This window comes from Polypterus senegalus, chromosome 15, assembly GCF_016835505.1.
Source record: "Polypterus senegalus isolate Bchr_013 chromosome 15, ASM1683550v1, whole genome shotgun sequence".
Lineage (NCBI taxonomy): Eukaryota > Metazoa > Chordata > Cladistia > Polypteriformes > Polypteridae > Polypterus > Polypterus senegalus.
In genome coordinates, this window is record NC_053168.1 from 130,309,332 (window position 1) to 130,328,755 (window position 19,424).

The window sequence follows — 19,424 nt, forward strand, 5'->3', positions numbered from 1 at the left end:
CCTCCACTCTGGCCTCCCTCGCTTTCTCTTCCCCTGGACTTCCATTCCCATCTTTTACCCACACCTTCATTGTCTCTTTTCATCACATGTCCACACTGCTTCAGCCTCCTTTCTTGTACTTTCTTATATATCTCTCACACTGTTGTTGTACCTCTCATTGTCTCATTTCTTATTCTGTCCTTCTTGTAACTCCACACATCAACCTCAACCTTCTCGTTTCTGCCACATCTAATTTCTCCTGCTCACCCTTTACTGCTCATGTCTCAGTTCCATGCCAAACACCTCACCTTTGACCTTCCCCTTAATTCTTTGATTACACAAAACTCCTGATACCTTCTTCCAATTGTTCCATCCACACTGCACTCTGTGGGTTATCTCTACTTCTATTTTTCCATCTTGGGCCTCCACTGATCCTAGGTATTTAAACTTCTCCACTCTTTTCAACAGCTTTCCCTGAAGGCTAACTTATGAATTCTGATCATCATTAAACCACACATATTCTTTCTTCTTTGTTTTTATCTTCAACCTTCTATCATTCTATCATCCTTACTGGTGCTACACAAAAATGGAGCCTGCGCCAGGGGTGTTGGACTTTAATCCCATGGCTCAATACATCTATAATCAGATCAAGAAGATCAACTTCAAGAATATCCCTGGTGCAGACCTACTCTGACTGGGATATCGTCTGTTACCCCAACAGTCTTCCCTCCCTCATACATAAGCTAGACAATCCTCACATGCCTCCTTTCTCTCTCATGCACCTTCAGAGCATTGGAAGGCACTAAAAAAATCAAATGTATTATTATTATTATTTCTTGACATGGCATCTGACCACCATATGCAAACCTTTTTTTCTCGATGCATCTCTATGAGCTGTCTCAATGCAGACTGCATGAGTTGTTCCTAAGATGTTAAATTTGTAATGTGGCATCCATCCATCCATTTTCTAACCTACTTTAGATGATATAAAAAGTAAAAGTTTATTTATTTTTCTTCCCACATCCCATGGACCAGCTTATTACATTAATTGACAAATCTAAATTTGGCCCATATGAGTGACAGGGTGAGTGCGTGAACGGGACTGGCACCTTTCTTGGCCGGATCCTTCCTTGGACCCAATACTGTGTCAGGCTTTGTCTCCCACATGTCTCAGCAGCATTAAGCAGGTAAGATGAATGAATGGATTGACACTAAACCTTACGATGAAGGTTAAAATATATTTTTACTTTCTTGTATACGAAATATAGAGAAAGTATTGTAATTGTCCAAAAATTAAACCTCGAGACTTTGATAAATTTCAGTGTTTTAGACCTCTGAAAGTACTATTTTCGGAATTATGTCTGTGCGTGTGTCTGTGTGTGTGTGTGTGTGTGTGTGCAAACACGATAACTTGAGTACGCTTTCACTTAGGTCAACCAAATACTGCATACAAGTATTAAGTACAAAATACAGATTTCTATCAAATTTTGAGTTATTTCCGCTAACCAAAAATGGTGCTTTACCTTTTATTCATGCAGCTGCAGAGTCCGATTTATTCAACTCTACTTTTATAATAATTGTTCAATATATTATTAATTTAACTTGATTTGTTGTTGATGGTTCTTTTAATGTTCATACTATAAAAATATAATCATTGTCTTGCGGTTTACTCCTCAAATATCCATCCCCATATCTGAGTATATCAGAAAGTCTAGGGGAGACCACTCCTGATTTTTTCCACTGATGTAGTAGTTTTCCATCTCAATTAGTGATGAAATATGTTTTATCTTTTCTTAAAGGTGGTGTTAGTGAGTGGCCATTTGGACAGTTGGGATGTTGGCCAAGGAGCCATGGATGATGGTGGTGGTGCTTTCATCTCTTTTGAAGCCCTTTCTCTCATTAAAGACCTTGGTGAGTACAGTATAAGTGCATATTAATTTAATATATACAGCATATATATATGTATCTAAACACAAGTATATGTATGTCTATATATATATGCGTGTATCTAAAATCCAACATCTGTCTGTCTGTCTGTCCGCTTTTCACGAGAGAACCACTTAATGTGTTAAGATCCATTCCAGTTGATTTTGCGGCTTCTCTCATTGCGCTGTGTATCATAGTTCACTTGCAGTACCGATTTATTTGCGTAAATCCGAGAGAGAGGCAGTGAGCCGAGGGAAGGGGGTGGTGAGACCTCGGGAGTTGGGAGACGGGCTCACTCCTCTCTCAGTCGCATCGGCGGTATGTGGAGCAAACGGCCTCAGCAGAGGTTGACGAACTCGCTTGCTGTGATAACATTTCACAACTGACTGACACGGTCCCCGGCTTATTTTGACCGTTAGGACCCCCCTACACGCAGGTATGCCAACCTTCGAAAAAAAAAATTTCCCTGCACCCTCCAGGGCACTTGTAACCTTTTTTTCTGGATATCCCTCGTATATATATATATATATATATATATATATATATATATATATATATATATATATATATATATATAAATATACTGTATCTATTGTAGAAGATAGCCCAGCTACAGACAGACACACAGACCCAGAATGTCCAGAACACACATGTTTATTTCTTTCAACTGTCCCACACACAACACAGTTCTCCAATAACAAAACAATTTTCCTTTTCTTTCCCTTCGCCGCCTATACTTCTCTCCTCCCAACCTTCATCCTCCTCCTCCCAACTCTGGCCTCTGAGTGGTTGTTGCTGGCCCCATTTTATCAGGCACCCGGAAGTGCTCCAGGCCTTTGATTGCTGACATCCGCCTGCACTTCCGGGTAAGGCGAAACCAGTGCCCAAAAAGGATCCAGCCGCTCCTGTTGCAGCACCCCCTGGCGGCGCCTGCGGAACCCCACAAAGCAGCACAGAACTCCAAGCCCTGGGGGAGTCCGAGGCACTGCTGCACCCCAGGGATGCTACCATCTAGCGTCCAGGGGGAGATACTGGGCTTCCCACCTTTGTCCCCCTGGCAGATGTGGTGAAGGGGAGTCCCGGCCAGGCATGGACCCTGGCCATCTGTCACACTATATATATATATATATATATATATATATATATATATATATACAGTGGTGTGAAAAATGATTTGCCCCTTCCTGATTTCGTATTCTTTTGCATTCTTTTGGATTTTTTTTTCTCCCTAAATAATAAAAACCATCATTTAAAAACTGCATTTTGTGTTTACTTGTGTTATATTTGACTAATGGTTAAATGTGTTTGATGATCAGAAACATTTTGTGTGACAAACATGCAAAAGAATAAGAAATCAGGAAGGGGCAAATAGTATTTCACACCACTGTATATATATATATATATATATATATATATATATATATATATATATATATATATATATATATATATATATATATATATATATATATATATATATATATTTAATAGAATGGCTCCGTAGTCAACAGTAAAGAAACATAATCACTTGAGTGGCCTTATTTTATAGGATGGCGAAGGCAGTGGTTGGCACATTTCACGGTGGCAGCTCCTGTTCAAATTAATAGTTTACACCTGTAAATTAAGCCCTTGATTAAGTATAATTTTTTGGCCTTCTAAATTGCAATTGCACTGATTTGACGTGTTGCTGATATCATTGTTCTGTTTTTAGCTTCTCCAGATGAAGTCAAACTGCTTCTTTCTAAAAATGTCCCGTTAAGCAGCATATTTGTGAACAGCAGGCTCCACTGTTTCTGTGATTCACAATACATTCATTCAAATAGATTTGTTAAATTGTGCCTCTTCCAGGGTAGAGCTGTGGTGTAATATGGTGCTCATCACTGCTGCCTCACAGATCCACGAGCCCAGGTTTGATTTCTGGAGTGGAGTTTGCGTGTTCTCCCCATGGGTGTGTACGTAGCTCCACGTCATAAAGGCATGCATGGTAGGGTATTAGGCAACTCTAAACTGTCCTAGAGTGAGTGAGTTTTTGCCTGTAACGAACTGGTGTCCCATCAAGTACTGGCCCTGTCTTCTCATTGATGCTGTTGGGATTGTCTCTGGTTCCTCATGCCAGTGCCAGTTGAAGCCCATATGGAGCCCTAAGTGGTGACATTAGCTTTATGTGTAGTTGTATGTGTATTTCTTCTGTACAGTGGATTCAGAAAGTGTTCCTACCCCTTCACTTTTTGCACACTTTATTGTGTTGTAGATTTCATTTTAAATGGATAAATTTGCCATTTTTGCACATTGGTCTTATTGGAGCTTTCAGTTACTGGAGCAGTAAGAACTGCCTGGTACTGAACACAACGAAGACCAAGGAGGTGCTTGTGGATTTCCAAAGGTCTAAGTTGTTCCTTTTGCTTGTTATCTATCTATCTATCTATCTATCTATCTATCTATCTATCTATCTATCTATCTATCTATCTATCTATCTATCTATCTATCTATTGTGATAAAGAGACCAAAGAGACAAATTAGGGGTTTGGGGAACTGTTCCCATATACTGTAGGTGAACCAGAACATTCGCTTTTTCTGTACAGATTGTAAGAATATAAGCATATGCATTCGGCGATCATACTGGAAAGGCAGCTGGTTTTTATAGCAGATGAAATTGGTGTAGAGGTGAGATGACGTTGACGGGATGTGACGGAGATGATGTCATCAGAGGGCGACTGGGTTGAAGTCATCACGTGGGGACGGCTGAAATGCAGAAGGTCTTCCTTGTCCGTGATCGTTTTTTGGTGGCGAATTCACATATTGGGATTTGTCTGTTCTTTGGTCCTTCTGGTTGCTTCCTAATCGCACATGTGTGACTCTATCTATCTATCTATCTATCTATCTATCTATCTATCTATCTATCTATCTATCTATCTATCTAAAAGGAGGAGTGAATACAAAGACTAGTTGGTTCGGTTCATGCCTTGTGCTCAACGATGACTCCAGTTTGCCCACAACTTTCGTGGGTCCAGAAAATAAATGAATGTCACTGTATTAATGATGCTGTATTAATAATGCCACACTCAGAATTAGAGCAGCATACTCTAATTCAGTCTTTTTAAACATCACGCGGTTGTTTACTAGTCGTCCATTTTTCCCCACTAGTCCCCACTTTAGGACAGGTCATCAATGCACGTTCTTGCACCCTTGTGCATATGTCCACGTTCAGTTAGTTTGTGACTGAGAGGTGAAGTTAAAGCCTCCATGGAGCCCTTGATCACCTGAACCCTGGCAGAGCAGGTAGAGTTCACAGAGAAGGCACCCAGTAGAGAGTCGAAGTGGCGCGTACCCACGCATGAATGAGCAATCAGCCAGTTTCCCCATTTAGCCCCCCACGGCCGCTCTGCCTTCCACTGACACCGACAAAGCCTGAGCCACACTGTTTAATTTTTTATTTATTTATTTATTTATTTTTTTAACCCCTGACACACTGCATCACAACTTTCGTATTCCTGGCACTGCTCTTCATTCTCTCCTCTGCCACCACCGCCCACATGCAGTCCTCTTGCTTGCTATCAAACCCATTTTCTCTCTTTGTATAAAAAGCAGATCACTAGAAATAAAATGTGCACAAGTTTTTAAAGCAAGCATGAGAAAGTGGAGAAAACTAGCAGCAAAGTTTAATTATGGCAGTGGGTATTTACTGTAACGGTTTATTGATTTCCGAGCCACAGGTTGCATCTAAAAGAGCGAATGTAGAAATGTTTCTTTCTTCAAAATTCAGAAATCTCTTAGAGAAATCGATTCTGGACAGATAGAGTCATTGCGAGTGGCACAGTGCGGCTAACAGACTTTTAAATAGTTTCCATGTGTTGTCTTAGCCGTACTCCGGCAATAAAATGGATTCTGTTTCAGATGGCTAGTGCCCTGTGATTTGTACCACCCAAGCATGATGAAGAGAAAAGACAGGGAATGCAATAAAGATGCAGAAAACTACTCGGCGGGTAAGCAGCCTATCAGTCTTTTGAGAAACAAAGGAATGCTTGAGAGAAGTCACCCACCTCGAAGGAAATTGAAACCTCATTCCGTCCATGATAACGAGCCAGCATCACAAAATAAAGCTGCAGACTTTGGGTTTGGTTGACTTTCTCTTATTAATGGTGGTGAAAGTTTAGAGTTCGCTAAGCTGGCCAACTTGTAAGTGTTATGAATTAGCTGGCAAGGAGCAGGCGTTGAGTGGTCTGCAAAGCAAGCGAAAAGACCAGGAGACAGGAAGGAACAAAGAGGAGCTGGCAAAATTGTAGTCAAAACATGGGCAGGGGTTAGCAAAACCAAAAGAAAAACGGTGAAAAATGATCGTCAGGACGAAAAATAAAAAAGCACAAACCGACCAAACGAAAAGATCCAAACTGTTGTGCCAGAACAGTTACTAAAAAGGACTGGGAGATGTGAGGACGGATCAACACCCAGAGCTCTGAGAGAGAAAGTCCATCGAAACCCAAAATGTCAATCAAATTAAGACAATAAGGCTGTGACCCCAAAACAGTGATTATTGTGCTGTCTACAGAAAAGGTTTCACACAGAATCCAAAATCTCGGATGCTAGAACTGGCTTGTATTTGACAGTTCATTTTGTTTTGGGCTGGTCCTTGTATTATATTAGTTACTTTTTGTTTACTGCTATCATGAATCCCGACGGGCGACACAATTTTTTGTGTTATTTGCGTCTCGTGTATCCATGAGAACATCCCAGCGTTCAGCCAGAGATGCTGCGCTGATGACGTCTGAATTGGTGATGGGTTTAAAGGTCGTCCAAAATGATGCGAGGGCATCCGACTTTAAGATCTAAAAAGCACTGTCTCTTCTTTATTTCCCTGTGTTGTGCTTATTTTTGTGCTTTTGTTTCAGTTCGCTTTCATTTTTTTATATCATGTTATGGTGTTTCTCATCACGTCATCGGCTTGACATTCAACAGATGTCGCTGGTCAGGTTCTAGCCCCTGTATTTCTCTGTCTTTGTCGTTCTTACATTTTCTATCATGATGCTCATCAGTCTAACCCAGTAGTTACATGCAGACCCCCATTCACATACTGTATATTTCTCTGTCTTTGCTGTTCTTGCATTCTGTAACCTGCACTTGGCATTCAGCAGATTACACTGCTCTTCTTCTTCTTCTTCATGTTGTAGTGTTCTTCATTACATTATCGGCCTCTGCGACTTGCTTACTACTCAGCATATGTCAATGGTCAGGTTCTTGCTGCAGCATTTTTGTGTTTTTGTCATTCTTCCATTCTCTATCCTGAATTTGATGCTCATCAGTCTAGCCCCAGTAGTTACATGCAGACCCCCACTCACATGCATTTCTCCTTTTTTTGTCATTCTTGCATTCTGTATCCCACACTTGATGCTCAGCAGATGATGCTGTTGCTGTTCTTCTTTTCTCCTTCTTCTTCAAGTTATTGTGTTCTTCATTATGTTATCGGCCTCTGAAATTTGCTTAACACTCAGCAGATGTCGCAGGTCAGGTTCTTGTCCCAACATTTTCCTGTTTTTGTCATTCTTGCATTCTGTATCCTGCATTTGACACTCCTCAGTCTAACCCCAGTAGTTTCATGCAGACCCCGAATCATATGCATTTCTCCAGCTTTGTCATTCTTGCATTCTGCATCCTGCACTTGGTGCTGAGCGGATTACGCTGCTTGTCTTCTTCTTCTTCATGTTTTAGTGTTCTTCATTACAAATATCAGCCTTTGTGACTTGCTTAATACTCAGCATATGTCGCTGGTCAGGTTCAAGCCTCAGCATTTCTCCATGTTTGTCATTCTTGCAATGTCTGTTCCACACTTGACGCTCATTGGTTTAGCGCTATAGTCCCAGTGGTTACATGCAGACCCCCACTCACATGCATTTCTCCGATTTGTTGTTTTTGCACTCTGTACTCTACACTGGATGCTCAGTAGGTGGCGCTGCTCTTCTTCTTTTTTTCTATTAAGGTGTTCCACCATGTCACTTTGTTTGTCAATCACGTTGCCATAAGGAACCCATGGGCGCAGGTCATTTGGCTGAGTTTATTTACCACTACCTTCATTTTTTTTTTTCGTCACCATCATAAGCTTTCGATTAAGCCCAAGATCGAGGGTCTAGCCCCTGTAGTTCTTTGGGAATCGTGTGCCAGTCAGACAGACCTTAGCATTTTATATTTACAGTATGGATGCTTTGTATTGCTCAGGTAATTATGTACGTTATGCATCTGGTCCACATAACAGTTAAGTACTCCCTGCTCTCAATATCCATCCATCCATCCATTGTCTAACCCGCTGAATCCGAATACAGGGTCATGGGGGTCTGCTGGAGCCAATCCCAGCCAACACAGGGCACAAGGCAGGAACCAATCCTGGGCAGGGTGCCAACCCACCGCAGGACACACACAAACACACCCACACACCAAGCACACACTAGGGCCAATTTAGAATCGCCAATCCACCTAACCTGCATGTCTTTGGACTGTGGGAGGAAACCGGAGCGCCCGGAGGAAACCCACGCAGACACGGGGAGAACATGCAAACTCCACGCAGGGAGGACCTGGGAAGCGAACCCGGGTCTCCTAACTGCGAGGCAGCAGCGCTACCACTGCGCCACTGTGCCGCCCGCTCTCAATATCAGATAGTTTTATTATTTTGGAAGGTGACACGGTGGCGCAGTGATTAGCTCTGGCTTTGAATACTAGCCTGGTGACTCTCTGTGGAGTTTGCATGTTCTCCGCGTCCCCTCTTGATTTAGTCACAGAGGTCAACACCTGTATGTTAGGTCCACCAGCCTACTTTGGGCGAGTATGTCCTGTGATGGGCTTGCAGAGGGGGTCCCCTGCTAATAGGACAGACTCCTCCACCGCAACCCTGTATTGGAATAAGTGGGTTCAAAGAGTGAACGAATGAATGTTTTCATTTAGCCAGATGTTTTGGGAATTTTATTTATTCATCACTACCTCAGAATGAAGACCACCCCCCTTGTCATAACAAAGGGGTCTAGCATTTGTTTTCCAGGTGCCGGCTGTTTATTGAAGTTGAATTCTTGTATGTATCAAAGATAAATAAGTTCTGTTGCTTGCACAGAGTAGGAAAGCAAAATATGACTGCCTGGCCTTGTAAACTCCAAGTGACCGTCGTGTGCAGAGGATATGGCTGAGCAGAAAAGTGAACTCGGCACGGGGTGCTCAGTTTGTGAAGCGAGACGATGAGCCTAACCATGACTAACAAAGTGGCCAGAAAAGACTAAATACTTTTTATTAATGAATGAATTCATTTAAGGCTCTGGAATTCACTGTGCGCGTCTGTCTTGCGGGTGTCAGTCTGAAGACCACATTGAACTAAAGGCCATTTTCTCTGGAAACATCCGTAGTGCGTACCTCCCCGTATCCCTCGGCGGGTACTCCCACCTTTTGAATCATCTCGGTGATCGTTTTGTTTTCCAAGTTAGGCCTTAGCGGTAGAATTTTGCTGAATTACTTTACAGCAGGGGTTCTCAAACTCGGTCCTGGGGACCCCCTGTGGCTGCAGGTTTTTGTTCCAACCAGCTTCTGTTTTTAATTGAACTCCTGGGCTAATTAAGCGACATGCTATTTCCCAAGTTCTGTGTTTAGGGAATATTAATTAGAAAATTAAGCTTGCTAAAAAAAAAAATATTAAAATGTACCAAGCAGTTATATAGGAATAATGTATTTTTTTTCTTTTTAAACTGTATTTTAATCTTGATTTTCGTTCTACTTTTCAAGGTGTTCTAAGTGTTTAATTAATCCATTATTTACTAATTAATGGGTCTGACTCTAAAGTAGCTGCAGCCTTTGATTATTCAGTGTTGTTTGCCTGGGTGTCTGCTCTGCTCGTTTTAAGTTGTCATTATTAAGATACAGTGAAGGGGAAAAACTGCACAGAGAACGGACAAAGTATAATGAAATCAACAAAAGAGAGTTAAGCATTTAAATCTAAAGCAAAAGCAGAAATATTTATAAATGTAAAAATCATGCTGCTATGCTTTCCCGAATGTCGAATAAAAGAAAAAAATCCCAGCTAATTAAATGAGCTCATTGTTATCAGGTGTTGTCACTGATTAGCAATCTGGTTGGAACAAAAACCTGCAGCCACAGGGGGTACCCAGGGCCGAGTTGCTTTACAGCCTCCTTTTTGAGCCAGCAGTGCTCCATGTATTGTATATAATAATTGTGAATACGTTATTTGTATATGTGTGGACTGTCGGTAAATTTGACCTGCCCAGTGATTTTAAGCCATTTAAACTGACAACAGTCTGACGACGAGATGAACAACTGCAGTCGGCAAATCTGAATAACCAACGATTACAAGTCTTATGTGGTGTTGGCTCAAGGCACTGGACAGAAAAGAACAAGGCCATCAGCTCCCGGGTCACCATGGACTCTGTGTGCGTCCCTGAGCAAGTCCTGTGAACCACCAGGGCTCTGTCTTTAAAAGGTATATCATCTTATATATAAACGTCTACGTGTGGAAGTGTGCGTGTCTGTCTGTCCGGCCCAGAAGTGAGAGGTGGGGTCGGGGTAAGGCCTCCGAGGAAACAGAAAACTCGCTTAGCTGCTAATGACACCAGTGGGGCGAGTGCATTAGTAAAATAAACCTCAGAAGAAAGACAAAGTCGCTTAGCCGCTAATAACACAAGCAAGGCCAGCACGTCAGCAAAACGAAACCTCAGAAGAAAGATAAGGTCGCTTAGCTGCCAAAATCGGCAAACCACAGAACGATATCCCTTTTAATTTTCCTCCCGCCGCTAATACACAATCTATACGAGCATGTTGGCAAAATGAATCCTCCTAGAGAGACGCCCAGAGGAGTTCCTTTCAATTACCTGACATCTCTACATTTCAATTTTTTTTTCTGTTGATTTCAATAGTTTCTAGAACCCCCTGGGCTTTTTACAGCACGGGCTTACACGGCTAATATAATATAATATGTCAGCTAGAACAAGACAGACAGACAGACAGGCAGGTAGGTACACTGAAAAAAGTATAACATTGATGTTGTTCATTCAACGTACATTTTCTCTTTCAAGCAACTTAAGATTAGTCATTTAGTGTTGTAGCTTTCAATATTTGGTTTCAGATCTCAATCAAAGTAAAAAATTTGTTTATACCAAAGTAAGTTATGGTGGAGGGAATAAACGTAAAAATCCTATTTCAGTTTACTTGATATTTTAGGTTGTTCGTGTGCTGTGTTTGCAGGACCGTTTGCATTTTCTTTCGGTCGGACTTTCCAGCGTGATGGCTTTCCAACTGCCAAAAAAGAACAACTTAAAAAAGTGATTAACTTCAGAATAAAACAAGTGAATTGCACCCAATCACTCTCAATGATTTGCCTCAACTTAAAAATTGTGGGATCAATAAGCTAAAAAGAATTATATTGGTGTGAATCATTACCTTTACTTTTTTCAGTGTAGGAAAGGCATTATATAACAATAGATAGTTAGGTAGAAAAGGCACTATATAATAGATAGATAGGGAAGGCACTATGTAACAATACATAGGTAGGTAGGAAAGGACTTTATAACAATAAATAGATAGATAGATAGATAGATAGATAGATAGGAAAGGCACTATATAAAAATAGATAGGTAGGTAGGAAAGGCACTATATGATAGATAGATAGATAGATTGATAGGTAGGAAAGGCACTATATGATGGATAGATAGGAAAGGCACTTTATAACAATAGATAGGTAGGTAGGAAAGGCACTATATAATAGATAGATAGATAGACAGAGTCACAGTTTAAGGGCTCTGGTGATGGTGACTCTCTGCCATTCCAGGGGTTGACGCAGTGTGCTAACGCCTTCTCTTTTCCTCCTGCTGCAGACCAGAAGACTGACGGCTTTTCCGCCACTGACGTTATTTCCTGCCTCTTTTCACACAGGAGTCTCGTTCTGACTGATCAGAAGATGGCAGAGCTGCAGGTGATGTGGACTTCTGGGAGTCAATATAGGACGTCCACATAGCCGGCAGCTCGGCCATCTCCTGATCGGTCAGAACGAGACTCCTGTGTGAAGGGACGTCTCTTTAAGGCCATTATATGTGTTTTTGAAATTCACTTATACGGGGCTTGTCCACGAGTGCCCCAATAGTCCTTACTGTGTCTTCTTGTTCTTACAGTAGACAGGTAGACAGACAGGTAGACAGATCTTATAACACTACAGTGTGAAGTGTTTGGGGTCTGTTCTCTCTCTATAAAGGAGCACTTAGTGACACCCTGTTTGGTATACAAGGCTCGAGTATTCATGTGCCCCTTCTTTAGACGTATTCAATTTATAAATATTTGTGAGCTGGCTTTCACCTCTCACACAGGCTGCACACAGTTACCAGACTTTTCATGTCATTTGCCTGTTTTCTGTCATTTTTGGCTAAATTTAGCCGCTGCACTTTCCAAATAGCTTTAGAGAAATCTCCATTGCGTCTGTGATGTGTGTAGATTCGAGCAGCTTTACCGTTCAGATCGGCACCCTTTGGGGTTAGGCAGGGGCCCAGCTCTCCGGCTCCTCAGCCAATTACTTGTTTAGCTTAAAGCATGACATCATTCACCATCTGGTGGCCTGAACAAGCAGAGGAGATACACAATCCTGTGGCTGCCCTGCTCCGAAGCTGGAAGAAAAAAATAAATCTGCTTTGGGCGTTTTTTTTTTTTTTTTTTGGCTCTGCTGTTTATATTCTAGTAAGACAACCTCTTCAGAGTCTGTAGATCAGCTTTAGACATGAAATGAAAACCTCTAATGTGTGGTTTGGGTGTGCTTATGTCCTTTTTCCCTTTAAATGAAGGGATTTTTTTTTTTTCCTGAAAATATTTCAGAAAGAATCTTAAATCTTTGAAAACTGGAGAAGGGGGTTATCTGTTATTGCACTCAGAGGAGAACGTCTGCTCCAGATGCCTGCTACATTTAAATGTTTTTTGGACTGTTATATTGAAGCTCCGCTCCGGGCAGCCTTGTGTCTCATTTGAAGCGTCTTCCTGTCATATTTTTCCTAACCAAAGATGAAAGCTGCATATTACTTTCAGTTCCGTTTGTCAGTCTGAGGATCCCTGCTGACCTGCTCTGTATTGGGAGCGTAAAGATGTCTGAGCGTACCGTAGCTCAGTGATCATCCTAAAGAACAGGTTTCCTTTTGTGTTAATCATTTCTTTGTCTTACTGTGTGTTTAAACAATTCTGCGCCTTTTATGTCTACTGTTAAAGGAGACACAACGACATACAGACGCAGGAGAGCAGCCTGGCAGTACAGCCAAGATACTGTAAAACCTCGATTATCCATCAGGGGTCAGGACTGAGTCCGTGACGGATAAGAGAAAAGACGGATAACTGAACAGCTACGTTAAAAATGATATACTGTAGACTAGCGAATAGTCATATTTATTTACAAAACAAAATATAATATAGTATTAACAGGTCAGGTCAGGTCGGGGAGCATGCACTGGTACAGCACATTGCTGTGCCCACCGCACAATACAATTTATTTTTGTATAACCCGAAATCCCACAGGGTGTGCCGCAATGGGCTTCAACAGGCCCTGCCCTTGGAGAGCCCCCCAGCCTTAACTCTCTAAGAAGACGAGAAAAGGCTCCCAAAAAAAACCCTAGTAGGGCAAAAAAATGGAAGAAACTTTGGGAAAGGCAGTTCAAAGAGAGACCCCTCTTTGCAGTGGGTGTCAAAAAAAAAGGGGGTCAATGAAATACAATGCACAGAACAGAGCAGAAGTAATCCTCGATACAGTATAATAGTGCAATAGAAATATTACAAGTACAGAGCAGAATTCAACAGTAGACGTTATCACTTAATAGGATTCGGATTTGTACAGAGTCCTGGAGACCTCAGCCATCAAGTTGCCTCCCCCTCTTGGCCATTCCACAGCTGAGTCAGCGCTGGGCCAGCCAATCCGATGAAAGGACCCATATACCTAACGATTCCTGCAATCCTCCATCAGGGATGACTTTACCTTAAGCAGGCAAAACAACTTGGCAGGTGGGCACTGGCACCAAGTGCCACATTTGAGTACTGAGAACAGAAACAGAACAGGTATTACTTATATTTTAGTGCTAATGACTATCAACAGAGATGCAGTCTGTACAGTTAATCAGCAGCTCTAGTCAGGGTGTGCTAAACTGAAGTAGGGATTTGAAAGCTGAGACAGAAGGGGCATCTCTTATAGTAGCAGGTACACGATGAACAACAACAACAACATTTATTTCTATAGCACATTTTCATACAAACAGTAGCTCAAAGTGCTTTACATAATAAAGAATAGAAAATTGAAAGACACAATTATAAAACAAAATAAATCAACATTAACATCGAATAAGAGTAAGGTTCAATGGCCTGGGGGACAGAAAAAACAAAAAAAACTCCAGACGGCTGGAGAAAAAAATAAAATCTGTAGGGATTCCAGACCATGAGACCGCCCAGTCTTCTCTGGGCATTCTACCTAATATAAATGAAACAGTCCTCTTTGGATTTAGGATTCTCACGGAAAGGCTTGATGATGATGATGGTCACGTAGACTTCTGCCTTTTAATCCGTCCATCATTGTTTGAGCATCATGAAGCTTTGAGTAGGTGGTGGTGGCGCAGGCCACCACCACAAAGAAACCGGAAAAAGAAACAGAAAAGAGAGTAGGGGTCAGTACCGATTTTAGAGCCACCATGAATAGTTATTTTGAGGAGATTGAAGTTAAATTACGATTAAAATGAAGTTATAAAAAGGCCATGTTAAAGTAATGTGTTTTCAGCAGTGTTTTAAAGTGCTCTACTGTATCAGCCTGGCGAATTCCTATTGGCAGGCTATTCCAGATTTTAGGTGCATAGCAGCAGAAGGTCGCCCGCCTCACCACTTCTTTTAAGTTTTGTTCTTGGAATTCTAAGGAGACACTCATTTGAGGATCTGAGGTTACGATTTGGAATATAAGGTGTCAGACATTCCGATATATAAGATGGGGCGAGATTATTTAAGGCTTTATAAACCATAAGCAGAATTTTAAAGTCAAGAAACAGCACAGGATCCCTGTTGGCAACTGCCCATAGGCAAACACATGGTCCAGCCCCACCCTCTGGAAATGACCATCTATCTTCTGCAGCCTTATGTGATATGGGTGGCCCAGCCACTTGTATCCCCTACAGTGAGGACCCTGTGAGCCGGATCACCTTTGGGGAATCGCGCCACATGGCCGTAGTGACGTAACTGACAATGCAGGTAATGTGCCTCATTCGGGACTCTGTTAACAATCGCTCATTCATCCCAAAGTCAAACCAGCGGTACCCAAGGATTCTCAGAAGAGACACAGTCTTCATCTCAGGTCACTGGATAGCGTCCATGTCTCACAACCATATAGCAAAACAGGAAGCACCAGGACTCTAAAGACTTGGACCTTCATCCTTTTTCAGGGATATTAAGAGCACCACACACCCCCTTTCAGCGACCTCATGACCCCGCATGCTCTCCCAATCCGTTAACAAAATGAATTCATACATATAATACTGTAATAACCAGCGTAATAAGAAAGCACAAATCGGAGGTACTGGAGTTTTCTACATTTTACCTGAAGTCTTTGTTCTGTAACAAATAGTGCTCTGTCTTATACTCCATTATCTAGGTTACGGAGCACACCGCCAAAACAATAAGAGAAAGCTTTCCTTACCAATCAGTTGATCTCCTGCCACTCATGTCCGCCCCTCGCAGAACAGAAGCCCCTTCAGCCAGTCCCATCACTTACAGCATTACACACATTCTGATCCCCGACAGCGCATCACAAGCTACCTGCACGTCACAATGTATTAACAAAACATAATATAACAGAATTTAAAAAGAAAATTGCAATACAGAAGAACATTAACATTAACACAGAATAACATTCCCGTCAGTGGTTTCCATTTTTGACACATTGGTCGATTTTGTTGGCACTACGCTTTATATCATTCACTGTTGTTCTTCCTACTCCGTAAATTGAAGCAACACTTGAAGCACTTTCTCCATTTCATAAACGTTTAATAATTTCAATTGTATGTGACAATTCCAACACCACACGCTTACGTTTATATCAGCCCCTAGCAAAATACCCGCGCTTCGCAGCGGAGAAGTAATGTGTTAAAGAAGTTATGAAAACAAAAGGGAAACATTATAAAAATAACGTAACATGATTGTCAATGTAATTGTTTTGTGACTGTTATGAGTGTTGCTGTCATCAAGGATTTGATTATCATCATTTCTTTCAATCAGGTTCGTATTTGGAGGATGTGTTGTGTTGAAGTTACATTCCATGTTTGTCAACCGTTGTAAAGATAAGAGGTTTCATTCATCGAAGTGTTCACCACCCAAATCGCTACTCGTGAGTCTAAGATGTTTAACAGGCATTCCCGGTATTAAGTTGTGGATTTGCCTGCGAATATTTAGCGGCAGCGTCTCTATGAACTTGTGGATTTTTCTGCAAGTATTTGGCGGCAGCGTCACGAAATTTCAATTACGTTAGTATTTGCAGGACTTATTGTGTTGAAGTGACATTCGGCATCTGTCAAGCGTTGTAAGCATACAACCGGTTTCATCGATAACTTGGCATCCAGCTTTTGAGAGTTGAAACATTCATAAACATCAAAGTGTCCATTACTCAAATCGTCACCTGTGAATTAACGTTTAAGAGGCATTGGCGGTTGTCCAAAGGTGTAAAATATTTGGCCATTTCGGTACACTTGAAAGCGACAACCGAACAATTCAGCGGCAGCCATCAACTCACATTCAGAACCATAGATGAAGGGCTTAAGCATTTCACTCTTCTAGTGCTCCTGTGTAGTCTAATTATCTCCTGTACCGTCATCAGTCCACACCTTGAACCTGTCCCAGTCATTCAGTACATAAGACACAATGTTCCTCCGGATATCAAGAGTGAGCCTGATATGGCCGTGCAATATGTAACAAAGAGAATGGAAAAGGTAGGTGCCATCTCTGGGCATGGAAACCACTCGGTAAGTGACAGTTCTTTGATCGATGGTGATCACCTCGATAGACATGGTAATGGGGGTTGGAATGATAAAGGAAATGGGTACCTGAACAGTAAACTAAGTCTAAAATATCTATACAATAACTATAATCATAATAAACGAACAATAAAACACCAGGGAAGCTGTGGTTTAATTAAAAAGGCTGCAGTTATCAGAAGTGAGACGTGAATACCATGGCGAAGCAAGGAAGGGAATGAAGAGACAGGAGTGACGGACGGCCTTATATAGGCAGGCAGTCAGTTATGTGGGAGGCGTGGGGATGGGAGACGCAACGCCGCCTTACACGGCGACCGAGCTGCAGGCTATGGACATATATATGTACGTAAGTAGGATTCAGTTATGACCGTTACGCGTAGAATTTTGAAATGAAACCTGTTTAACTTTTGTAAGTAAGATGTAAGGAATGACCCTGTCAAATTTCAGCCTTCTACCTACACGGGAAGTTGGAGAATTAGTGATGAGTCAGTCAGTGAGTGAGTGAGTGAGTGAGTCAGTGAGGGCTTTGTCTTTTGTTAGTATATACTAGCAAAATACCTGCACTTCACAGCAGAGAAGTAGTGTGTTAAAGAAGTTATGAAAAAGAAAAGGATACATTTTAAAAATAACGTAACATGATTGTCAGTGTAATTGTTTTGTCACTGTTATGAGTGTTGCTGTCATCAAGGATTTGATTATCATTATTTCTTTCAATCAGGTTTGTATTTGGAGGATGTGTTGTGTTCAAGTTATATTCCGTGTTAGTGAACCGTTGTAACGATAACAGGTTTCATTCATCGAAGTGTTCACTACCCAAATCGGTACTCGTGAATCTAAGATGTTTAACAGGCATTCCCGGTATTAAGTTGTGGATTTACTTGCGAATATTTAGGGGCAGCGTGTCTATGAACTTCATTTAAACTTAAGCTTTACACCTTGCTTTCCTATTGATATGTCTACAAAGGCTTGTTCAGATTCAGAGGGTTGTTCCTTTCTTACTGCATCAATAAACAGCTCGTCTTCCTCTTTATCTGAGACATCACACACTGCGTGCACGGGTTTACCTTTCCCAGTCCTGCAAACTTTAGCAAAGTGATTCAATTTACCACATTTTTTACACTTCCTTTAGCTGGACATTGACTTTTTCCACCGTATGCTTTGTTTCCGCAGTAGCTGCACTTATGAACATGCAGTGAGTCACTCGCTTCATATTCTTTTGCTGCCTTCTCAATTGTGTAATGCTGACGGACAGCTTTATATGGGCAGGCACTCAATTACATGGGAGGCGTGATGAAGATGGACGCAACTCCGCCTCACACAGCGACCGAGCTGCAGGCTATGGCCGTATATATGTACGTAAGTAGGTTCCGGTTATGACCGTTACGCGTAGAATTTCGAAATAAAACCTGCTTAACTTTTGTAAGTAAGCAGTAAGCTGATGTCACTACACTGGTTACCTGTGTCTTTCAGAATTGGCTTTAAAATTCTGCTTATGGTTTATAAAGCCTTAAATAATTTTTATATATCGGAATGTCTGACACCTTATATTCCAAATTGTAACCTTAGATCCTCAAATGAATCCATCCATCCATCCATTTTCCAACCTGCTGAATCCGAACACAGGGTCACGGGGGTCTGCCTGAGCCAATCCCAGCCAACACAGGGCACAAGGCAGGAACCAATCCTGGGCATGGTGTCAACCCACCACAGGACACACACAAACACACACTAGGGCCAATTTAGAATCACCAATCCACCTAACCTGCATGTCTTTGGATTGTGGGAGGAAACCGGAGTGCCCGGAGGAAACCCACGCAGACACGGGGAGAACATGCAAACTCCACACAGGGAGGACCTGGGAAGCGAACCCAGGTCTCCTAACTGCGAGGCAGCAGCGCTACCACTGCGCCACCGTACCACCCCCTCAAATGAATGTCTCTTTACAATTCCAAAAGCTAAACTTAAAAGAAGTGGTGAGGCGGGCGGCCTTCTGCTGTTATGCACCTAAAATCTGGAATAGCCTGCCAATAGGAATTCACCAGGCTAATACAGTAGAGCACTTTAAAACACTGCTGAAAACACATTACTTTAACTTGGCCTTCTCATAACTTCACTTTAACTTAATACTGATACTCTGTATGTTCAATTCATCACAATAACTATTCATGGTGGCTCTAAAATCCGTACTGACCCCAACTCTCTCTTCTGTTTCTTTTTCCGATTTCTTTGTGGTGGTGGCCTGTTCCCCAACCACCTACTCAAAGCATCATGACGCTCCAGCATTGATGGACTAAAAACCAGAAGTTTACGTAACCATCATCATCAAGTCCTTCCGTGAGAACCCTAAATCCAAAGAGGACTGTTTCATTGATGTGAGGTAAAATGCCCAGAGGGGACTGGGCGGTCTCATGGCCTGGAATCCCTGCAGATTTTATTTTTTTCTCCAGACGTCTGGAGTTTTTTTTTTGTTTTTTCTGTCCACCCTGACCATCAGACCTTACTCTTATTCTATGTTAA

At 41.8% G+C, this 19,424-nt stretch overlaps 1 protein-coding gene across 6 annotated transcripts in view; it reads left to right on the top strand.

Annotated features, from left to right (window-relative positions):
• Nucleotides 1-19,424, top strand: part of LOC120515619 (carboxypeptidase Q-like) — a 522,111-nt gene that overhangs the window by 454,045 nt on the left and 48,642 nt on the right. For all 6 annotated transcript variants that reach the window (XM_039736745.1, XM_039736750.1, XM_039736744.1 and 3 more), the window contains one exon: nucleotides 1,779-1,890. In XM_039736745.1, the coding sequence (XP_039592679.1) occupies nucleotides 1,779-1,890 (112 nt within the window). The remainder of the gene's footprint in view (nucleotides 1-1,778; nucleotides 1,891-19,424) is intronic.